The sequence below is a fragment of the Strongylocentrotus purpuratus genome, unplaced genomic scaffold (assembly GCF_000002235.5).
Source record: "Strongylocentrotus purpuratus isolate Spur 01 unplaced genomic scaffold, Spur_5.0 spur5_contig_805, whole genome shotgun sequence".
NCBI lineage: Eukaryota > Metazoa > Echinodermata > Echinoidea > Camarodonta > Strongylocentrotidae > Strongylocentrotus > Strongylocentrotus purpuratus.
Window position 1 is genome coordinate 26,253 of NW_022145508.1, and position 25,625 is coordinate 51,877.

The 25,625-nt window shown below is 35.8% G+C and overlaps 1 protein-coding gene across 4 annotated transcripts; it reads right to left on the minus strand.

Annotated features, from left to right (window-relative positions):
- Nucleotides 1–1,036: 1,036 nt before the first annotated feature.
- Nucleotides 1,037–23,733, minus strand: LOC578867 (tubulin monoglycylase TTLL3). Of its 4 annotated transcripts, none has more exons than XM_030977495.1 (19): nt 23,074–23,733; nt 21,583–21,681; nt 20,849–21,047; nt 20,340–20,441; nt 19,802–19,989; nt 19,209–19,377; nt 18,528–18,595; nt 17,734–17,862; nt 17,102–17,216; nt 16,312–16,461; nt 15,771–15,954; nt 15,090–15,238; nt 14,019–14,259; nt 13,030–13,252; nt 12,304–12,516; nt 11,524–11,788; nt 9,273–9,292; nt 5,741–5,815; nt 1,037–3,417 (listed from the first exon to the last, which is right to left on the minus strand). In XM_030977495.1, the coding sequence occupies exons 1-19, from the start codon at nt 23,548–23,550 to the stop codon at nt 2,923–2,925; spliced, it is 3,561 nt and encodes a 1,186-aa protein (XP_030833355.1). In that variant the 5' UTR covers nt 23,551–23,733; the 3' UTR covers nt 1,037–2,922. The 4 variants fall into 4 exon arrangements, with proteins under 4 accessions (XP_030833355.1, XP_030833350.1, XP_030833366.1 ...); XM_030977500.1 differs by having other exon boundaries at nt 3,380–3,506; nt 23,074–23,731; XM_030977490.1 differs by lacking the exon at nt 9,273–9,292 and having other exon boundaries at nt 1,037–3,506.
- Between the last annotated feature and the right edge of the window lie 1,892 nt (nt 23,734–25,625).

The window sequence follows — 25,625 nt, forward strand, 5'->3', positions numbered from 1 at the left end:
ATTAGTTTCATAGTGCAACTGGAAGAAGGGAGTAAGCACTATTGCGCTAGCAATTTAAATGCCTGTAACTTAAAATATATGTGCTCACCATTTAAAGAGAAGGTTGAGTTCTGGGAAGAGGTAAAAAATAATTTGTGAGCGTTATCATTGTTATTATGCAAGGGTGGAAGAACATCAGATTAAGCATGTTCCTTGAAATGCACGGTTCTTCAAATGCATTCATATTCTAAATATGACACGAGCATCGTAAAAATCGGGGGGGGGGGGGGGGGGTAGGTTTTTTTTGCCATGTGCTCATGTAGTCCCATATACATCATTCTGTGTACAGTGCTTGTAACTTTGCCAAGATTTGGCCACATTTCTTATCATTTTGATGATTCCAGAACCTTGCAATACACACGAATACTCATATACTAGATGATCAACCTTTTTTAATAGATTCAACACCGTTTCTTTCAAAATGCAATCACATGACCAGAACTCAACTTTATCTTTAATACCATTAATCTACTTTCACTTTATTAGTCGATAAAAAGAAAAATTCCTTTTACGGTTTTAAAATGGTATAACATGAATAAAGCAACCCAAACCATAGATGCGAGTTACAAGAAATTCGCTTCAAGCATATATATATGTGCTTCCGATTACCCTTCTGCCAAACACACAATGATTTATTATGCATCAACACATCAACCTCATCTATTGGTTATCAACATATCAAATGATCTTTATCAAAATGTGCAGCTCGTGCGCTCTCTCTCCATCACTCCCTCCCTCTCTCTCCCTCTCTCTCTCTCTCTCTCTCTCTCCCTCCCTCCCTCCCTCTCTCTCTCCGTCTCTCTCACTCTGTCTCTCTCTCTCCTCTTCTCTTCTTATTATCCTCCTTTCTATTTTGGTTACATTGCACTGTATCCCTCCTTCCATTCCTTCTTGGTTCACCTGTTGCTTTAAATATTGCCACTACCCTTTCTTGAATCTGTAGCACCTCTAGATCTCGATCTGAAAACATAATTTGATTCATAAATCAAAATAAGACTTCCTTTTATATCAATACTTGATCTGTGCTTTATTACAAAATAAAAGAAAGTACAAACTTCAGTGGTAACTCATTACAAATTACAGTATATTGCAGCCAGGCACAATATCATTGCACATTACAGTCACAAAAAGTAGTAAACAAAAAATATATCTTCAGAAAGAATTTAGCTGTAAACCTCTATAGGACCACTGAACATTACTTTGATCACAAATCACACATTATCAGTTCTTATCGGGCTGTGACATGGTACTAAAGATTGTCTTTGATTTTGATACAAGAAATTTGTTCAGTGTATGCTCTTTCAAAGTTGTCATGACATACATTGATGATAAAATTGACAGAATTATTATCAAACAGTAGAATCCAATGTACATGTACATGCAAATAATGTGAGAACTTTAACCAGAAGTGAGAGAGCAAAGTGAGTATGATGGAAAATACAAAAGACAAATGACTGCCATCTTAATGATCGATGAATTGCACTACCTTGTCATACCTTAATACCGTTTTCCCTATCTGATCTGATTTTAAATCTATTTTGGTAAATTTTTGATAAGAATCGTCACTTGTGGATGAAGTTTGCACACTACCATTCACATCAAAGTACTCCGATAATGTTACACAGGAAGGTCATTTGATTTGATCTTCATGATATTCTCTGTATAAAGGCTGCTGCCTTTGGTTACTCTCTCATTCATAAACACTAACACGATGAAAATTTGATTTTCATTCTAATATCCCTACAACTGACATGTACACACAAATTGTGTAAAGGTGCATAGCATTATTCATGAAAAGCTTAGTACAAGAGTCTTCATATGCGTAGTGTGCAGCAAATATTCTACGTAAAAACAAATTAGTCTAAATAACATTGTGACCACACAATATCAAATATGATTTATACATGATATATTTCATACACAGAATGAAAATCAATACATTTGATATATCAATGAAAGACTTGATCAGCAAACTCACTGCATTTCCTACAAATCTAGAATATGACAGAAGCTGATCAACAGCTTGCTATATAATATTTCCCAGGAAAAAAAAGCACAAGTTTACATAAACAATAGTTTGTTTTACTATACAATGGTAACCTCCGTTTTCCTAGCAGTATAATTCCCACTTATAAATACAAATACATGTATGTGTCATAAATTCTGTATGACGACCATGTAGACAGTTCCTTTCACTACCAAAGGAAAAGGGAGTAGTCTTCATAATTCAGACTAATTTAAATTGCTTTCATAGAACAGAAGAAAGAAGTTTATTATTTCTAGAGGCCAGACTTGCAGTTAACTTAAACACTGTACATGTAACACTCAAAGATTGAAGCTTTGATCCAATCTGACACATCCTGATTCTTCTATCCCACCCCACCCCTTTCTCTACTCTAAGTTTCACCCTCTTCTTTTCCCTTCCTAGGATTACCCAGAATGTGCTCTAACTGTTACAAGATACACTGCAGGTCTCTACAAATTTTAACTTCCAGATAATTAATTCTAAACATATGTACTTATTCACAATTATAATTTCAGAACAACTTTAATATTTCCTTTAAACTCTAGCACTGATCTTTCTTTCACTCGTATCAACCCATTGTGCAATCACTTTAACAGATTCAATCGGAACTGTGGCAGAAGTAATCATACAGATATCATAACATGATTCCCACATGATCCTATCGTTATTCTTCAATATCCACTTTGATTGCATATTTAAATAACATAAAAATCACTATTCCCAAGACACCTATTTCAATTTGGAAGCATTTCTTTTGAACTTATACTGTCTTTTAAAGAGAACATTGCTTTGTTTCTGATAGATATTTCAGGAATGTTTATGAAAGTAGGAAGCTTTAAGAAAAAGCTAACGATCGGCTACCTCCTAGCATTTGTAAGGACAGTTGGCATTGGTCCTGGAGATCGTAGCTCTCCATTAGCCTTCATAAAGGCCAGGTTCTCTCTCCTTTGCCTGTTAACATTGGGTCTAGTCCTGCTCTGAGAGAAGCCTAATCTTCCTGGTCGAGCTACACCCGAGAGATCTGCTGAATCATTCAGTGTCACCAACTGCCCAACAGAGTCACTGATATAATTAATTGCCTTGGGTAATGGGTCATTCTGACTAGAAGACAGTTCAAAAACCTTGTCATTAATAAACATTGTAGTTTGCAGCGGGTTGGATGCCACGCCCAAAGCCACGCCTAGATTGGGATGGGAGAGACGACGAGGTGTGATGGACCTCCCTTGAGATGGAGGGCTGGGTGTGGTTACCATGGTGAGCCGCAGTATGGCCGTGGATGGACGAGAGGAAGGACGCGGTTCATCAAGGTGCGCGTCAGGGACCACCAGACTACCCCGCTGGCAGTCGCATACCTGTGATTGGTGGGAGGTGTCAAGAATGTAACCACGCCCGTTACCACATTGAGTGCAAGTATTGCTCCAAACACCATCTATTGAACTTCCTGCAGTGTTTAGTGATGTAGTGAAGTTTGCAGGAACACACAAAAAGGAGAGACGGAGAGATGGAAAGAGAAAAATGAAGACAAATACATGATGGAGTGCATATGAGAGCACAGGGGGCACAATGATAGTTTGAAAATAGTATCAGAGAATAAAGATAAGGTGTATCATCACCATGGTAGAGAAGAAAGACATTTTTTTGACAAAGGTAAACAAACAAAAGGTGAAATGGATGAGAGAAGAGACATTGAGATACATGACAAAACGAATAATTAGTATGGGAAACAAAATAAGAACTACTGGTGAGTTCATGTTCCAAATCAAGGATTCAAAGTAATACGAATTGTCTACAGCCAAACCTGCCTATCTACCCCTTTTATGTCAAGGGCAGCAAATCCTGCCAAGAATTTGAGAGCCGACTTATCTGCTAAATGTTTTGTCTTGAGGTAGAAACAGGTTGGCTCGTTGTAAAGTTTATGCTCATGGGAATATCTTTCAAGTCAAATTTTATCAAAGAAACAAGCATTTTAACTTTATATGAAAATTCAACACCTGACATGCAGTTTAAATGGCATTGTTCAAGGAATCGGTGGTATATATGTACAGTATCCAAACCCTGCTAGGCTCAAATTTGCCTGCGCAAGCAAAGGCCAAGCTTGGATTTTGGTGGGGTATTTTATCACAAGAGCCAGTCATTGAAATTGCTTGGAATCCATGTTATTAACAGCTCTAGTGCGCCTTGGCCCCTTCAAGGAGGTGGACTAGAGAAGTTTAGCTTTTCTTCACATGTTTTGACATACATATTTCCTCTTTAGGAGAAAAACAGATTATCATGTAGCAGGTCAGACTGTATTTTGGTACTTCATTAAGTCTTTGAATTATAGAGTAAGAAGAAGAACCCAACATTCCCAGGAATGAATGAAAATGATAAACCAGTGCAGGGTGAAGGATCTCTCTTTTTTTTGGCCTTGACGTGGGTGATTTCTTTTGTCAATGAAACAGAAAGATCTGTTTGAATCTAATCGATTGAAAAAATAATTGTCAATCTATTGACAGTTAATTGAATACTTGATATATTCAATTAACTGTCAATCTATGTTTCACAAGTAATGGAGCATAAAAATACTACAATGATATTACATATAACTATAATCCAATGAAATGAGCACCAACATTTCCCAATGATAGTGAAAAACATTAAATAACATAAGTAGCACTTTCATGATGCACATTGTACAGGCATTTATGTGTTCAAATAAAGTTTTTTTTTTCTCGCAAACATAGCACCGACATCTAATTATATACTTGCAATGCATCTTGCAATGCATAATTTGTTGCTAGGATAGAATAAACTTGGGAAGTGCGTTTTGTTTTAAAATGTAAATGAAAAAGGAGTATTCCCTGAAATATCTTCATCGGTACATAATAAATCTACATCAATAATCAACTCTTTTCATTCAATGTACGTAGTACATCTGCAGTTTTCTGGTTATTAACATTTCAACAACAACAAAATGGTCAGAGTAATATGGCACCATAAACTTGGTTGATGTTATTAGGTTTTTCATAATCAGGATCACTAGACCTCCATACAGACTTGAAATATCATTCTTTACTATACTTGAGATTGAATTTATGTGCATCTAACATACATGAAATTGAATACTGCGAACGCATACAGTGTGTCAATATGAACCTATGCTCTTTTAAACAGAAAAAGGGTGTTCTTACATGAACAAATTTTCAAATCAATTGTGTTCTTTTTATAATTCACTGTGTTATTGTATACTTTCAATCATCTCACATAGTTCACAAAAATATGATCATATTCATGGCATACACAAGTATATACAAACATGACTCGTATTGTCCCTATATAAACAAATCTCATTAAATGTTGAGATAAATTAACTCAAGACATTTTTGGGCAAGTAATAATAACCTATACAGAATGTTCATTAACATCGATGGAAGATTATTTAAAAATGTAAAGACCAGAGCACAACTTCTCAGAAATTCACAGAAATAATACAGTCAAATATGTATTTTAATGAATTCCCATTGTGACCTGAATTAACATGCCACTTCAAATAATTTCTACAAACAATACATTGAAGTTTGACATCCCTTAAGGGGGTTTCCTTCTAAATAAATGTGACTGTGCTTTCAATAAATCTATAATTTCTTGTCGATTGTCTTTGGCGGGGTCATGAGAAAGAGATTGAACAGTACGTACTACTCTGGCGAGACAAGCAATTTCTTGCTTCATGTTGTCCAGCTGCTGGGAGATCTTGCGGCTTTGAAGGCGATACTGTTACCACGGCAACCATGGAGGATGCAGGGATGGTCCACATCAGATGAGTTTGGTCATCAGCACAGGAGGGATAGGAGCATAGCAACAGGGTCAGGGAGGGGAGCCATAGAATGGAATGATTGAGATGGATGGATGGATAAGGATGAGGAATGGATGTTGAGGGTGAGATGAAAGAAGAAAAGCAGAAGGAGAAAGAGAGCAACAAAAAACACAAGCACAGAGTTAGTAATGGTGGCAAATAAGCACAAATGAAAAACATTTAGGATGGCTTCCTTACCCCAATTATCAATGATAATATATATTGAAAATGTTTAAAAGTGAAAATTAAATTAGCACATTGATACAAGTTTTATTTGTTATTCAAATTGTTTGATTACATAATTTCTTTGTTACAGTCATTTTTCTTTCATTCTTTTTTTCTTGGGGGGGGGGGGGGGTCTCTCTATTTGCTTTTTTTGTGTGTAGCTTTTTCCTTTATAATCCCATTCATATAGTCAATATGGACATATATTGAAAAGCTTTGCCCCCCTCCCCCACTTGTTCAGTCCTCTAGTTCAGTTAAAGGAAAATATTGTGTGATGTTACATGCATATACAGTGCAGGTGCTGGGTTTGCATGGAAGTGTCATGGATGTGGTGCATGCATTTGAGCTCCTTTTAAGACAAAGATATGATATATTACACTGATATACATTTTTGTGCAGCGTTTGACCAACTGGAATACAGGACAAAAAATAGACACTCTCACACTGTGACTTTGGTGAGAGGCCAGTGAGTGTGTCTACTTTATTTCAAGCAATGTGTAATAATTGCATATAATGAGCTTTTTGTGCTTCTTTACACAAGTGTACATAAGAGAAATATATGTTAAGGCTTAGATAATAAACACAGTCAAGACTTTAGTCAAGACTATATCATATTAATTAATTCAAGAAAGAATAATGCAGATTGGGATGCAAGCACAGCATGAACAAAATACCATTTTCACAATATGCTGCAAATTAAAGAGTAAACAAGCAAAATATAAATAAATAATTTTCCCGGAAATCCCAATCACAAATGAACATGCAAGCAACAAAGATGAAAAGTGCATTATAAATACGCAATACAACAAGACATGAAATCACAAGAAATATCATATTGGGTGGGAAGAAAGGGAGGGCTTCATTTGTATTCATGGGCAGACAAAATGAAACCCAAAATGGACTTAATGGAGTTTAAATTTAATAATTAATGTCATATTTCTGTTTCAGAACGATTCTGCTCTGACTCTTCTGAAACGGTCTAAATGTATTATTACCTGGGCCAATTGTTGGAATGTTATAATAATTAGTTACATGTAACAATAGTGATATGGACAAACTGGTCTGATGTTCATGTATTCATCATGAGTAATGGACACAAAATGAATGCTTCTCTGTACAATCAATCACTTTAAAGATATATTTCTTCTTTAATCAAAATTCAGTTGCTGTCTTTGAACATGATAAACAAGATAACATACTGCGTATATAAAATGGAATGTATAACAGGGATTAAATGGTATATATGTTGGGGGTAAGGATGTGAATTATGCATCCAGCATACAATTGGCATACATCTATAAGTATTCATGCTTAGGATTTCTTAAAGTGTTTCATTACACTAATAATGAGGTATCTTCGTTTAAGTTCTCCTACATAGCGAAGAGAACATTCAAAATTTAAAAATATAACCTCAAATAGTTTTTAATGTGTCATGAAAGAGAAACAACATATTTTTCTGCGTTATAAAAACTATTATAAGAAAACAATTACAGTTGTGGCAGTAACAGCTATGATTTATCAAGAATCAGTGAATCATTAAAGATACAATGAATGCTGATATAGGCATGTGGTATGTCAGGTCTAATAATAAACTTCAGATTTCAAATCTATGCTGCCTATAATACCTATACATTCTACATCACTTAAAAGTGTGAATAGAAATCATTCAATTTGCACTCCTTAATAAAGCTTGACACTAAAATTATAATTTTTCAAATACAAATTTGAGGAGTAAACTTCCATCTTTGGGGTACGATTAGAGAGAAATATAATCTTATCGATTATTGATTATTGATTGGTATATGTACCTCAGCAGAAATGCAAAAAGTGGAATAAACTGAATTCTGAATAAAGTTTAATGGAAAAGAATAGTGGGTCTAAGAAAAGTAAAAAGACCTTCCACATTTTCACAACCAATAGTGCACAGACCCAGTGCAGTTCACAATACTAAAATATAAATTGTGCATGCCTTCACTCCACTGATATACCAACAAATGCATTGTGTATAAATGTGTACATGATATATACATCATACACTCTTACATTTAAATGTACATATACATATAATATTTAAAAAACAGAGACACTGTAATATGGAATTACCATCAACATTCAATATGCATATACATGAAGGACTGTTATGATTAGCGCCAAATAACGACTTGGATGTTCATTGATGCAGTCTTACATTCAGTATGATTTGCAGGACTGGACAGGTGTGACATTGTGCAGGTAACCAGTGGGTGCAGGTGGATATATGGGCAATGATAATTAACAATGCAATTTGAAAAGAGCCTGATACTTTAATATCCCACTCTCCCGTGTGTGTGCTAAGAATGATTGGAGAGTATACTAGTGATATTCAAACGTGTGATTGTGAAGGTGCACATGATCCTGTTACCAAAGACACAGACAATGTGAACGGCATGGCAGACATGAAAAGATCTCGCCCCAAAACTGAACTCTTTGTATTGTCATTTATTGATTTTTTTTTTGTTCTCTTTTTAAAGCATATATCAGCTATAGCGTAATTTGGTCAAGTGATATTTTGTTCAATAGTTGTTTTTAAATCTCAGAGCCCACTAACAGCATTAAATCAATTTGGTATGTAAGAATATCGCTTTTAATTATTCCCTTGTCTTTAAATTTCATAAATTATGATGGAACCTCTTTTTCAACGGGTTGGTTAATTCATCTATTTCACAACTTTACTTATAAAACCTGATAAATACCTTATATCTTGATTTCAAACTTTTTGGATTGCCATAACAAAATTATCAGTTACTGCCTTTTATTATCTTGTCTATGGGGAAAACATTTAATTCCATCCTCCAGGAATCTTCTTTATTTTTCAACCTTTACAATCTTTTCTCTTGTTACACTTTAAATTCTTAAACTCCAATCGTTAGATTGAAATGCCAGGAAAAGAGCTTTAGGATTATGTGGGGTCCACTGTACCATCGTTATCTTGTAGCCCTGTGGTTGATGAAATATTCGTCTGGAGCCAGACAAAGTTAATGCCCTTCCGCCTCTAAACAGATGTGATAATGTTTATGTAATACATGTATGTGCAGAAACCTTGAAGAGCCCCTGAATAGTATGAAACCAAACTGCACACAAACCAATCCAAAAAACCAAATCAATGGTTACCTGTACAGTACTCATAGATCCTACGTTAGTCATGTGATCATATGTAATCACCCAGCCAAACAATGGCAAAAGCAAGTGAAAAAATAAGGAAGGAAAAATGATTAGTTTGTTGTGGAAGAAACAAACCTTGGATTTTTACATGGATACGAGTCATTCATAAATGATTTAAACAAAAACATGTATAAGGAGGTAAATTTGTCTGTGGAAAAATTAAACTTTATCAAAAAATGGGGGGAGGGGGTGATTTTGTACTGCAACTTTTCAGTTCAAAGTCATTTAAACAGATGCTGTATTTTCAAACAAGTACCAACTTTATGATTTCTCTATGTTCAAGCACTGCTTAGGTGAAATCAGTGCATTGTGTGTGTAAATCACCATACTTACATAACATCTTTCTGTATCTTCAACCAAAAAGAGGCTTAGAAAGATGTGTACTTGTTTATACTTTAATACATTGTTATTTATACCTGAATAAACAAAAATTGATACCATCGATTTCTACAAATATCAAGTATAATAATGGTATGGCAATGATACAGGGTTCAACACATACAATACAAACATATATGAATTCAGAAACATCCCAACCATTTGGTGAATGCTGGGATTTTCCATATATATATATATACATGATATTACATTTTACAAAATAGTTCTTACGAAAATAGACCATACAAAATATTGCACTTCAAAACATTTCCTTGATATATAATAATATTGCTTTCTTAGATGTCTTGCGCAGATTTTATCTGAAGTTTTGCAATTATACTTCAAAAGTGAATTAATATGGAAATGGACAAGTTCAAATTTCTATTGTCATTATAAAAAAAAAATCAATATTATTCAATCCACACACAATGTCATCTTCACACACTTTATGACTTTCTATGGACATGTTATTTTCTTTATCTCCCAACTGGTTATGTTAGATTTGTCCAACCTAGCTATTGTTCCTATAAAAATATACTTTGTTCTGACGCACTCACTTTGAGGGCTACAGAGCTTTGATCTTTCCATGAAAATGATTGTCTTATTTCTCTTCAGGCTAAACTGGAATCAATCACTTTTTATATACAATTTGAATTGTCTATCTTTGTTCAGTATTTCTAGATTTCTATTTTTCTTTCTTTATTCAATTATTTGTATCTTCATTTATTTATTCATGCATTTATCTTGTTCATTCTCTATACATTTGTTTATTCCTAACTAGGATGGCCCATTTCATGTTTAAAAGTGGTCTTCCATAAGGCCCGTTTTACAACATACAAGTATATACACATCTTAACATACAAAAACAAGGATGACAAAAAAAATTGTCACATGGTGAGACTTTCAATAAAAGTAGTACAACACATCAAAAAAAATATTTAAAAAATGCAGCATCAATTTTATCAGTACTTAGTACTGCTTCCAATATGATGTGAATTGATCAGTTACGATGTTCTATATGGAAGAAATCCTGTCAAACATTTAATTATTGTTTAAATTGACTAGATTTTTCAAAGTATTTACAAAAAATTCCAATTTCTTACAACTAATACGTATCTAAATGTGTGTTTTGTATGATTTGCTGTAAAGCTGTGCAACATATAAACACAGAACATGGCTGTCTGGCAAGGATCAAAGGTTGAGTGTCAAAGTTCAAATAGTTGTGCTACACCAGGAGTCCATTGATTCTGTCAAGGCACCTCCTAAGCTCGGTGAAAGCTCAGAGCTTTGCCAGTATGCTGCAGCTTCAGTTTGACTTTCAGAACTCCTGATCTGACCTGCTTGACAAGGGCGCCCTCATTGTCTGAAAACTTTGGTTTTTGGAGATTGATCTCGTAGTCTCCTACCGTGGGAGCTCGCACGCGTGATGATGGTAGCTCCCTCTTTGGGAAGCTTCCTTGCAGCTGGGCTGTACTCTTCACTGTATAATGTCTGAATGTATCACAGTTATTCTCACAGCCGTCAGACACCTCAGATGTAACATTCGCTTTACTGTCCCCTCCCGCACCTGCAGATCTGACCATCACTTGTGTTGGTTTCAACTCTTCCCTCCCGTCACCCGATGGCTTGTACTGCAGGCTTGGTAAATGGATAGTCTTGGTGGCCGTACTGTCGTTCTTGGTCATCGTGTCATCAGTCTTGGGTTTCATCTTCCTGCCTCTCAGTCGCTTTGTCTTCTTCCCATGAAAACTGTTAGTGCTACTACTAACACAACCGTTAATACTACTACATGTACTATCAAACACATGCACTTTGTCAATACCTGCTAGTTTCTTCTTCATGTCCTCCATAGTAGTAGCCTTTGGTGTTGCACCTGTCTTCAGTCCCAGCTTCTGGAACGCACTCGTCTTATCCATCTTTCCTCCTGGTGTCTTGCTGCGCTGGGGATCAGACTTTCTCTCAGCCTCAGGACGAGGACTGATTATGTTGTTGATGCTCTTCTGCCGATTCATTGTGACTGGTCGTCGCACGCCTACGCCATCCACGCTGACGGACGACCCAATGTAGGGTGGAACACTAACACTCGGCTGTAGAAAGAATGAAAGTATGACATCATTAGAGCACAGCTGTAACTACGAGGACTGCTGGGTGGTATCCAGTAATTCAGTACAAGTGTCTAATTTTTCATAAAATGTTCTATGAGGCATTACATCATACCAAGAATATCTTCATTTAAATATTTCTTGTAGACTTTTGTAAGGAATATTGTACATCAATCAGCAGGAATAATTCATATCTGTCAGCATACATACACTTTTTCTTTGGGGTGAGGTTTCCATCAACCTCTAAGGTTGGAATGGTGGCGAATCCTGTCCAAGAAATGAAGTGTTCAACAATTTATTTGAATGTATAATGATACACTTTCCTTCCTGAAACAGTACAATCACTTTGACGTAAGATGTAAGATATTGTTATGCCTTACTTGAATATGAAGCAAAACACTGAAAGTCAAAAATCAACTGTTGAGAGATTATTCATGACAGATCTTCAATAATTTGGTGGCATGCACAGAAGAATTTAAGGCTATTCATTAGACACTTACCCCTTTGAAAAGGACCTGGAATTTACCAGTATCGCAGTTCTTATCATGCCTGCGATCCAGAACAACCTTCATTGTGTCCTCTATCACAGAAGCACACATCTCCTCTGTGACTGGAGTGGAGGCGCCCATGGCAGGACTAGCGTTGATCTCTAACATCCATGGCAGAAAATCGTCTGTCAACATGAAGTCAGCCCCATACAGCTCAAAGGAATTCTGAGAAGAATTTTGAAATAATATATAAAAATGAAAATTATGACAAATGCAAAATCCACATAAAAGTATAACAAAGTGACTTCGTACCAAATATATCAATCTATACTGCAGCAGTGTAGAATAAATTGAACTATGTTAAAACCATAGATACTATTTTGAACACACATCTCTCTTTATGCTCCTAATTCTAATAATAGAAAATCGAAGGGCTCTTCACATTAATTTCTAAATATCATGCTCAATAAATGACTCTAATCACATCCAAGAAAAGGCGATGTTAGAACAGTCACACAACTCTTCCTGATTCTTAGTAATTTTGGTCTCTTGTATATCAAGATTATATATATAGATATATAATATAACCACATAATTTTAACAGAACTATTCATTTGAGTATTTCCTTTCCTATCTAACCCTTCACATATGTTTGGTTTAATATATAACATGTAGTGGCCTTATCAAGAAATTGATTTTCTATTCATAGTTAGGAATACTGAGCTTTTTCTAACTCACCTTCCTAGCCTCCATGGCATCCTGTGCACAGAGCATACTATCAACAATAGCCTTCTTCATGCCTGGTACAATCACACTCTCCCACAGACCCTCAAACCCACGATCATCCAGGTACTTGCGGAAGGTGTCACTGTCCCACATATTATCATATGGCAGGTTCTCATCACGCTCTACGGCATTGTCGTAGTTCTTCTGAATAGACTGGTTGGATAGATGGATAGATCTGCAAAGAAACGAGAGAGAGATAGAGTTACTTGCTATGTATATGTATGAAATCAGACTACAGAACGTTATGAACATAACATTTATATGGTTTAACCAAGAAAATAAACCATATGTCTACACAATCATTAGATGAAGGAAAAGAAATTTCCTATTTGTCAATCAAAGCAGCTTACCGTAGCTAGCCCTTAGGATAAGAAATTTAAAATGAATCAGTGCGCTTTAACAAAAATCCTCATATGTAGTATCTTGCTAGGGATTGCAAGATGTAGATTACCGTTTAGTATATGCACATACTTTAGCATCTCAAGTTAAAGACACCATTTTCAAAATGTATTCAAATTCTTACACATTTGCCTAGCAACAAGCTTATTACATTGACCTGTTATATATTATTAAATAGGAATAGTACAAAATGCAAATTGCATTCATTAATTGTTGCTAGGTAGGGAAAACATTATGGCTTTCCCTACTTAACAACACATAAATGCAATTTGCATTCTGGCTATTGAAATACAATTATTTGTTCAACAGGTGAAAGATGTATGCATTAGATTTGGTTCAGTACATTGTGAACATTGCCTTTTGAATTGACATACAAACAATAAATCAAACCTGCATTTAATGGTAAGAGTACAATGAACAAATATATTTAATTTCCAAACATGTGAATCTAATAGTTTAAAGGCACTTGGAGGAAACTCTCCACCAACTTAAAAACACTTGTTAATTAAGTGGTATATAGAGAGATTCTGCTCAAGACTTACTGGGCCAAGTCATCAAGGGAGAAAGGCTGGGTGCAGAATCTGAGGTAGCAAGCATCATACCACCAGATAGTCAGAGGGTTCCAGTCGGTGACCAGGAACCACTGACGGATGTCAAACTTTGTCTGGTAGATCAACAGAGGGCGCTCTATATACTTTTGGACGATCCATTTCCCTTCTTTCTTGACCATCGGGTTACCAACCAGCTTCAGGATCTCATCAAGTTTGTTCATGCACATGATACCTGGTGAGATTGAAAGGTTTGTTAGTCCTTGCTGTCAAAGTTGATTTCAATTGGGTTATTCTGAATTGTAAATTATGAAGTGCATGTAAATCCTCATGGAAATGAAATTTGGGACTGTTTTACATGAACAAATATAAGAACTATGAATACACATAGTTTCGGTGAAAATCACTAACAGTGAAATGTACAACCACATATATGACAATTTATATAATCAACAACTTTGTCTCTTAAAGATACTATGTCCCTTTGCAGCCAACATCAAATTCTGTAGAACTTTGCAGGACTTATGAATATGTCATGTATGTCCAATCTGTGAAATTTAAACGTTAGCAGTGTCCTAATATTCAAATTATGCAAGGAAACCCGTTTACTTGCTAGACTTCACTGTCAGACACTATTGAGTGACTGACTGGCTTTTTTTCTTCAATAACCCACTTCTTGTAATGTCCAAATTTAAACTGATTGAATCTTTGCGCAGCATAAAAGGTACAACCATTCGGTACAATGGTCTGAAAATCAGACTATTACTTACGGGCTCTATAGCTCTTAAGTCGATTCGACAACTAATAGTCATTATTTTCCCACTTAAAGACATTTTCACGCCCCCTTTTTTTTAGGGAAGTTCTAAATTAGTATTATCTTTCAAATGCCGTTGGAATTTAACCTTTTCATTTTTTGGGCCTGCAAATGGGACATAGTACCTTTAAAGCTTTCCTTGATTTTGTGTTATTTGTGTTTTTTGTTTGTTCTTGCATTGTTTTTTTCTTCTAAAATATTTGAAATAATTAACCAACATAAGAGGGGAATTCAATTGTTGAAAGGCTCACCTCTGCCTCTCGACTTAGCACCAGGTTTTACAATCCAGATGTTTCTAAGGCCTTGCATGTCAAGCTGAGGTAGTATTGATCGTAGTCTGTTCAGCAGGCTCTCACAGTATACATAGTGCATGGTGACATCATCAATGCTCCCTCGTTCACTGTGGATGGGAGATAAAAGAAGGCAAATATACTTGAAACTCGACTTATGTCTTGATGAAACAATAATATTATCCAACATGCCAAGAGAGAAATGATATACTATGAGCTAACAAGCAGGAAATAGCTTCTTCATGTAAAAAGAAAGTGATTGATGTTGTGAAAGGGCCTGATTAACTCTTGGGCTCTTGCCAATAGATATTCAGTAGATCATTTCTTTCACAATATGATTTGCAGACGGTGGTAAAGGGTCTTAATCATCTTATTTGCAAGCTACTTTCCCTTAATCCCTTCCAATCTCTCTCCCTCATATCTCTGTCTCTCTGTCTCTATCTCTCTCTCTCTCTTCCTTTCTCTCTCCCTTTCCTTCTCGTTCTCCTTTCTTTCTTTCGCCATTCAAAGGGAGTGGTCATTTGTCCTCTTGTGACCCCCATAGCTTTACCACTGCCTATCATTATCTTTCTTGAGCGAAAATTACTGCCTTTGGAACTAACGCTAACTTGAATCTAAGCCAATAAATTAACATCAATCTACCTTGTCAGCTGATAGTACTCTGTAATGAATTTGTCCCACTGCTCATCAGTTAATAAAGGTGAGAGATCCTCATCTATATCATCATGTTCATGAGATGCGAGGAAGTCTTCAACAATCTTGATGGCTATGTTTACAAATGGTGTTCCTAATACCACTGGTATCTTTCTGGCTTTCAAAGCTTTGCCTGCAAAACAGAAAAATTAGCAATTACATGTAGAATGAAAATATTCATGGATTCTAAGATATTTTCTGAGTGAAAGCTTTTTTAAACATTTGCAATGAAAAATGCTAAGATATTTTTACAAATTTGAAGCGGAAAGAAATTTATTTTAAACATAAGGACATAAGGACATGAATGAATGTGATTGATGTAAAAAGTTTATAACAGGAAAATATAATCATGCTTTGAATTATCCCAATTAATATCAAGAAATAAATAAGAGACATGCACTCAAGTATAAGAGGCATTCATGCATTGCGCTGCATTGATATACAATCAAATAAAATATAAGCTTTTTGATCAGACAGACTTATTTCTTACCATTTCTCGGACTTGTAATATTTTTGTTCTCTTCTGTTTTGTCACTTTCTTTGTTCTCTTCTTCTTCTGTCAGGTCAATGTCTAGGTCTCCATCTTGTTTCATGACAATCCATTTCAACACACCGATAGCAGCTGATACCCTGTAGTCATCTGCCAAATAATACAAAATGAAGGTTTCCCATTACACCATATGTAATTTTTTTAAGAAATCATTTAAAAAAAAATTAAAGACTTTGTTCACAAAGCTATTTATTCACAGACAAATGATAATGATAATGATAGTGGGTTCTTGTAAAGTGCTCTTGTCTGTCAGACTTGACACTCCTGGCGCTCCACAATTATGACCCTAGCTTCAGTATGGCTGCCATTATGGCAATCAGGAATTTCAAGGAATTAATTCCTGCCAGGTACCCATTTACCTCACGTGTGTCGAGTGTGGAAAATGCAGATTAATGTCTCGCCACAGGACATAAGTGCCTCATTGGGATTTGAACCATGGACCATGTGATCCCCAGTCAGTGACAGTATCTACATGTACTACACCACAACACCTCTAGCATAAAATGCTGTGATTTAACTCAGAAGAAAAAATAACATCCAAATAGAATCCATTGAACAGCTTCCCAAATAGTTTTTAGAAAAAATTGATACACACTATATATGGTATATATAAACTTCATGTATGCTCAGTGTGTCCTAAAGTCCAATTTAGCACAGTGCATGTCATTTTTTGTTCCTTTCTGAGGTTCTTTGTAGTCAACGAAGAGCTCTTTTCCAAACCAATTCTTACCTACGAATGCCTCCTTTTCTTCATCTGCACATATCCTATAGCATCGAGGTAAGAATGTTTCTGCCTCTCTCTCCTCAAACCAAGGAAGATTCTTCAGACTAAGGCAGAGACCAACCTGCAATGGTGAAGGCATATCAACAATTAACAACACTCATTTTGTTTTCCTTCATATTTTGTTGATATGTTACATTAAAAGGTAGAAAATATGAGAAAATTGAGGCCAAAATATGCATGTGCAAGAAAAAAAGTAACTAGAGTACCTTTACAACTGCACAAGACATATATTTTGTAACTTGTTTTTGTTCCAAAAGTTTAAAGAGTTGGAGGACTGTCAATAGCAGCTCTGGTAGCATAACGGAGAGGTATGCATTATGGTTTACCATGGTCAGTTACCTATTAATTCAATCACTGACCAACTGTTGATAAGCTTCTTATTTGACATCAGTATCATTATCATCATCAAGAACAAATTGTCAAATATCAAAATGAACTTACATCATACTGATATTATAAAAGCTGATTATATTTTCAATTGTATAATGACCTGCAACTCATTTAACTGAGTTCAGGTGTTACATTTCTTATTAAAAAAGACATCATTTTAAAACAGATTTTTACTGTTCATTGCTTACCTTTGTTGTGAAAGTTCCATTCTTGCAGAAATGGTTGACAATTGTGTCCTTTCTCAATAGTTTGTAATCTACAGCTCCCTTACGCACTGTCCACAGAAATGATGGGGTGGCATTCCGAACAATTCTTGACTGTAGAAATGACAAGTAATTCAACAAATGATAAGATGGTAAGCAAGTGCAGTACGTGTAGCTCAGTGAGAGGGTTTTCTTTCTATACCACATTACTCTTGATCATTGTACAGTTATTGTGTGGCCGAGAAATTGTTCATTTTTAATTGACACTACAGTTTCAGAATACATGCAGATCCCATGGACAAGTTCACTATTTTATGCCATGTCAGCCATTTTACACATTGCAACGTTGCAGAAGCTTTCCTTACAAAACATCTGCTGAGCACCCTGTTCATAAAGAGCATGGACAAAACTATATTCAAAGGAAATTTGGGTTGTTTTTTTTCTTCTTACTACAGTCAACCCTGTCTATAGCGACCGCCCAAGGGAAATGCAAAAAAAGTGGTCTTTGTAGACAGGTTCCTTTAGTAGGCCTACATGTTTCAATGAGAAACTATTTTCAAGGGAACAGAAAATGAGGTCTTTGTTGACAGGTGGTCACTAAAACAGGTTTGACTGTATCAGTACTTGTTTATTTGACTTCCATTCCAACAAGAGTCTGGAGATGTCAAATAGGGATCTTGAGTGGTATTAGCCATCAAATTAAACTGTAATGAATGCTTTATATTTCTACTATAGATAGAAATTATATGTTTTAAATAAAGATTGTTATTAGTACTTACCATGATACCGCAAGCACCATTAGGATCAGTGAATAAATCATCATTGCCATCATCACAAGCATTGTCATCTGAAGGAATAAAGCATAATGTATTTGGGAATGCATAAAATGTAATGGTCTACGGTGAGATATTACATGATGTCTGCAAATACTAAGAAGAGCAATCAATTCAGTGTACAAAGTGACATGAGATAACAGCTTCCTGTTCACAACACACAATGCACAGTCTATGAACAGTGAAAGTTATAAGGGGTTATGACCTTCTATAAATGTCAAGGGGCGGGACTTTTGAAATTCATTTTATCTCAGTGAGACAAAATACCTTTAAAATCTTATTAAACAGGTGTTCTGATAATCATTTGATCTCGCTAAGACACAACCATTTGTGATGCAAAGTTGTTAAATTTCACTCTCTTCATGTTCAGCCAATGTCCCTCTAGGGCAAGAGAGCGTGAATACGTAATTTTTACAAATTTTACTAAGGGTGTCTCAAAGTGCAAACACGCTTTTGCTAGGATTTCCTTTAAAAAATGATGTTACATTACATTGTATCTATTAAGTGAATCTCTTCTATATCATCTAAATTAGAGCTGAATAAGGAGAATCAACCAATGCTAAACTTCCATTCAGTGAAGAGCTCACAAAAATGATGATGTTCTACAAAATTATAGGAGTTGCTTACCATCCATATCATCATCATCGTCAGATTCTGAATCGTCAGCCTCGCCTCCATTCTTCTTCTTATACTTGTGTGGGTTCATGAGTCGATATTCTTTTTCCACCCATGATCTGCGCATCAGACTGGCCCTGACCACTGGGTAAGGACCTTGGATGGTGAAGATCTTTTTCATCTATGATTAGCAGAAATAAACAGGAAAAAAACATAAATGAAGATATACAACATGATCCTATTCATTCATCTGCAAACAAACATTCCATATTGTGACTTAAAAATAAGGGCACCGTCTTACAGAGAGTTGATATCAATCGCAACTATGTACTTAAGAGATGGGCAATTGCAAACTTGCGATTGATTGGAGGACTTGTGATTGATTTGGATCAATCGTAATCAAGACATTAAAAAAAAAAAAAAAAAAAAACATCTGATCATATGATTGAAAGCCATAATTTAGTTGAGAAAGAAAAAATACAAACCCAACTTATCCAAGAATCTGCAAAATAATTTATAAGGTACCAAACAGTACATCTACTGAACATTTTAAGTACAGATGGATACCAAAATAATGCTTGCCTAGCTATTCAATCTGCATTTACCTTCATTGCTTTCTCTGCCATGATCTTAGCATTTCTTAGCCGGTCGGTGTTGGGAGCTTTTGATATTGAGTACCTAGCCTTGCTCCTAGGGGAGAGTTCTGGAGAGGCATTGGTCTTACTACGAGTGTGATTACATGGGAAAAGGGGACTTGTTTGTTCGCTATCTTCTTCCAGCTGGCTTGAGTGACCTGTAAAGAAGAAAAAAATATGGCAATATTAATCTTTTCCTCCCTTTTATAATTTCTCTAACACATACATGTAAATCTCTCTTTCATAAACATATTATCTTTCTAATTCCCATTCGGTAAACCAGCTAGTTTTTAACCCCTTTAATCCCATTTTTAGGTGATTGCACTTTATATTCTCTATCCTACACAGTACATTGTATCCCAAGCAAAATCACTACAATCATACATATCAACTAAATACATTTATGCATTATTTTAAAGTAAATGTCAAAGTGCATATCAACCAAGCTCTATACATGTTCATACAACAAACATGTTCATAGTAAGCTTAATCTGTGACGTTTTAGTACCTTCCGAAGGGTAGGTTGTTCCACGTTTGTGATTGAGATGTTTAGGTTTGGTGTTTCCTTTCAGCCTCTTCAGGGACATACTTGTATTTGGACCATATGCACCTGGGAAAAAAGAAAAAGGAGATTCTGTTTGAAGAAGACAAATACCAACTCTTGAGGTAGAAGCAGCTTTGATAAAGAACTACCTCTACTTCACATAATATGGTAACAACGGTTTTAAATTCATTCCATCATATTGTTTGTAATATGATTTGAAATACATGTATGGTATTCTTACATTATACATGACTATGGTACTTAAATACATGTACATACAGAAGTACTATTGCAGTATTTGTATGAAAGCAACATCCAAGCAACACAAAAACATCTACTGACATTACAGAATAATTGGAAATTCCTGTATCAATATCTTTTCCTATATTCCATAACAGAAAATACAGTTTTTTCCTGTAGCAGTTCAACCAAGTATCAGAAGAACAGAATTATAATAAAAATGTAAGACTCACTGTCTTGCAGCTTGTTGAAACTGACAGATGTCTGCATTAATGTTCCGCCCCGCCCTGGCTTGACCGGAGCTAGAAGAGATGGAGTAGAGCCCCCTGTCGGTCTCTTAGATGCAGTCTCTCCAGGTGAACTCTCTTTAGCGTCAATCAGGTTGGGAGTTGAGCTAGGTGTCCTCCATGCTACCTGCGACGCTTCTTCATTCTTTGTTGGAAAAAGAGACAGGGGGTTAGCAATAACTATACAGTGAAACCTGTCTGTAAAGACCACCCAAGGGAGACAAGAAAAGTGGTCTTTATAGGTACATGTAGGTGGTGTTTATGTACAGTTTTCTTTGGTACATGTTTCAAGGAGAAACCATTTTCAAGGGAAACAAAAAATGTGGCCTTTATAGGCAGGTGCTCTTTGTAGACAGGTGGTCACTAAAGCAGGTTTGACTGTACAGATCTCTCTTTAATACATGCCCCCCATTCTTAGCAGGAATTAAACCCAGATATATTTCTACTTTGAACCTTGAAATATTTCTACTCTATTTATATGTTTAAACTATAAGTGTTTACAAACTAATTCTGCTAGTAGTAAACTAAATTTGTAAACCTCAGATCATTAGGTTACTTTAGGGTGGACTTATTTTGCCCCTGTAAACACACATTTATCAAGCTTCTTGGTCATTATGTGACTTGTACCATAAATGTGAAACATTATGAAATAATAATAACTGATAATAAAAAATACTTACATGATCTTCTTTTTCTTTAAGGCTTAATCTTCTTGTTTTGGCGATATTTGGTACAGGAGAGAGGCGTCCTCGTAATGGCAATTTCGTGCTTTGTTCCAGCTAGAATAGAAGAAAAGGAAAAATATTAATATGAAAGGAAGGAAATTAAAATTGATCATCAGAGATCTAATATTCCTCAAGAATGTGCTTTTTTTCTCCTACATTCCACTAATGTATGAAGGGGTGACCAAAGTTCGTGGACATTTTAGAACATATTACAAAATGTGATATTCGATCTATGATTTCTCATATTCTACACAACTTTATTTATTTCAATTATTACCAAATGGACGGCAAAGTTTTTTACTACAGATTGGTTCAACTAGAAAAATTTACCGTCGAAGGATTTCAGAGATATCGCGATCTAAAAATTTGATGTCCGATCGTGCGCGCGCGCTGCATCTAAAAAAGTCATAAAAACAATGAGACTTAACTTCACGCACGGTGGTTTACAGTTGATTTATCAAAAAATGTGATCCATCAAAAATAAGGTAATATCATAATTTGCAAGGCAAGATATCGTACAATCAGTTCGTACCACTCTTTACTTACAATTTTCAGGATTTCTGATCTCAAAATGAAGATTTCCAGACCCTTATCGGTAAGTTGATAATTTTTCGGAACGGACACAAATAACTGCAAAATTTGCCGATCTTTTGTCAATATTTTCACAATTTCGCAACCAATTCTAAAGAAAATTTCGTTTCTGGGTAATTTTAAGACCCTCTTTCCATTGGTGATATCAGATTTTCGAAATCTTACCGATTTTTTGAGAAAGCGAACTTTGGTCACGCGCGAACTTTGGTCACACCGCCATACATAGAGTCTAAATTCAATTAAATTAAAATAAGGTTTTATTCAAACATGTTTCGCAGCCAGTGGCTGAATTGCACAGTACCTAAAATGTATACATATATGGTGTTAAATTTAACCAAATGGGTCTACACGTATCGTATGAAATAAACCATAATTTACACTTTAGCATGAAACAGCTTAAAATTGAATAGTCTAGGCCTAGATCTACATTGAATCAAACACTAAAAATAACAAGGAACATACATGTAGACCTATAACATATCATTAAAATTGTCACAAGAATCCAACTTGATTGCCTCAATGATTGACAGCATCCCAAACTTTAAAAACCGTAAATCCCATTTTTTTTGTAAATTTAGATAGTCTAATCTAGATCTAGATCTACTAGAGTCTAGACCCTTACGTTATTAAAAAATTGCATTTTGTGACTTTAACATAAGTATAAAAAACAATATAGATAAAAAAAAAGGGAAAGTTAACTATTGCACAGGCAAGATCATGGCCCGCAATTGATGATAAAATATGCCTGACATAACTTGACCCGGCCCGATCATTAATGACAATTTCAATTAAAAGAAAGAATAGAGAAGCGATTCTCATTATGTGTACAATACTACAATTACAATATGATCTTACTTTTTGACGTTGTTTTTGCAAGTGTAACTCTTGACGTGCCATAAATGTTGTTCCAAGTCCCTCAGCTATCTTGGCACTGGCAGTGCTCATCTGAGGTTTGAAAGTAAATTCTGATCCAGGAAGTTTGGGAATTGGAGACATGCTGCTGGCATGGTGAAGGTTACTGTCGGGAAGCCTCGTCACCCGTGTTGGCGCCGGAGCCCTTTGTACCATCCCACTTTTGACTTGTGTCCGTCGCTCATGAGCCAGCTTTAAGCTGGTTGCATTAAGCTTTGGTGTAAAAGTTAGTTCTTGTTCATATCTGTCAAAGCTAAATCGCTGGTGTGGAATCCGAGTGCATTCAACGACAACGCTGCTACCGCTACCAACACCACCATCAACGCCAGAGCTCGAGGTGGAGCTGGGATCATGACTCGAACTCGAAGATTGCGAGTGATCAATGCCGATTCTCGAACTCACCGATTCAATTTGTAACATTATATTCCATTTCCAGGCTACACATAATGCTATTTTAGTGGTTGAGTTCTTTGTGATGTTGGTTTGTTTCCGGTTCTTGATCCTACATGATCATTTTAATTCAATAACATCAACATCGTAAAGTAAAAGTACACCTGTTTATTCGCTATGGCTCACTGCACTGTACATATCGCTAAGCGACGCCAGACTTATTTACGTTTCAATACATGCTGTAGGCCTAGCCTACATACGTAGCAGCAGCGCGCAGCACCGACGGACGTGCCTTATTTGGTCACCATGGACGCCTAGCTGGGTGTATCGATTGTCGATACGAATGAATGCTAAGTACGCGATGCTGATTGGTCAAACTTATGTTACAGCGATATTCTAAGCTAATCATGTATGCTGTATCATAAAAGTAAGTATTGTGCCAAAAATAAAGAGCGTTTCTCTTCCTATGGGTGCATGCGATTGAGAACAAGTGCTTTATCGATCTGCCTTTATCCCAGTCCCAGACTTTTTGTTTCAATTGTCCTTCACTTTTGAGGCTTAATTCTAATGAAAAGCAAGATATTAGCTAATATAGCTAGAACGAGAGTAGCAGAGAATGATTTGATTAAATGGGTATACAGGACCCGCTGCGTTGAGCACTCCAATTACTTTAGTAGATATGGAGTAGATACCACGGCATCCAGATATAGTTATAAAATGGGAAGTGAGAAACTGACCCCGAAATAAAACAAATAAGTAATAAAAGAGAAGTTAAACCGTTGTACTAGTACTTTTGGTATTTGCCAAATTTCAGGATCATGATTGGAAAATTTCTTGATATTATCATAGGCACAAGGTAATGGATTATAATTTGCAGTTATTATATAGCACGAGTATTATTCTTCTTCTTCCGTTTATCTGATCTTTAAAATACATGCAGCATTGCAGCCTATACACGAGGAAAAAGCCTTGTGTGAAGAAGCTAAATCAGATGTAATGATAATAAACCCGGTAATAAACCGGGCATAAGTTCATATGCAAAGCAGAAAAATAAGAGAAACAGGATGGCGAAAGTTTGAAAACTCATAAATAAGATAAATAATAGGAGAACTGTGAATGTTTGAAATATGAGATCTTTTTATTCTTCTTAATTGATCCCTCCACTATTTTGGAGATCACTAGAGCTTTGCCAATCTCAAATTTACAATTCTGTCAGTGGATCATGACGCAAAATTAGTCACGGACACTGACTCTCGCGTTTGTCGTAAAAGGCGTAGCCGGGAATCGAACCGAGTATACATGTGCATTGTGAAGCGATGTCTTATCCACATGACCACTTTGCCTCAGCCCTACTAGCTGGGTCGCTTAAATTTATTAACACTATACGGGAAAGAAAAATTAATAAAAACAAGACGGGAAGGCGTAGGCGGGATCGAACCGAGTAAATTTGCATTTTGAAGCGATGTCTTATCCACAAGACCACTTTGCTTCACGTACTGCCATTAACAGGTTCGCTTCGAGTTGTTGACACTTTCTGATGTTAATGGCTTTACAAAATATGATGATTAAGTGCTTTTAATCCTTATTTGAGGAGGAGGGGGTGTCCCCTTCAAAAAAGAGATGGACAAGTCAATATGAAGAAAAAAATGATTAAAAAAAGGCGAGGTATAAAAGCGTAGCCGGGAATCGAACCGAGTACATTTGCATTGTGAAACGATGTCTTATCTACAAGACCACTTTGCTTCACTGCTATTAACAGGTTCGCTTTGAGTTGTTAACACTTTCTGATGATAATGGCTTTACAAAATATGATGATTAACTGCTTTTAATCCTTTTTTTTTTGAGGAGGAGGGGGTGTCCCCTTAAAAAAAAAGAGATGTACAAGTCAATATGATATAATACGAGGTAAAATGGCGTAGCCAGGAATCGAACCGAGTACATGTGCATTGTAAAGTGGTGTCTTATCCACAAGACCACTTTGTTTCACTGCTATTAACAGGTTCGTTTCGAGTTGTTAACATTTTCTGATGTTAATGGCTTTACAAAATATGATGATTAACTGCTTTTAATCCTTATTTGAGGAGGAGGGGGTGTCCCCCTAAAAA

Bases quoted from the DNA above. Each gene is read 5' to 3' on its own strand.
- LOC578867 (XM_030977490.1), bottom strand. From the start codon at position 23,550: ATGTTACAAATTGAATCGGTGAGTTCGAGAATCGGCATTGATCACTCG. The intron at 19,378-19,801 runs GTAAATGCAGAT...TGCTAATCATAG, and splicing joins TGGCAGAGAAAGCAATGAAG to ATGAAAAAGATCTTCACCAT. The intron at 15,239-15,770 runs GTAGATTGATGT...TCCCATCCACAG, and splicing joins GAGTACTATCAGCTGACAAG to TGAACGAGGGAGCATTGATG.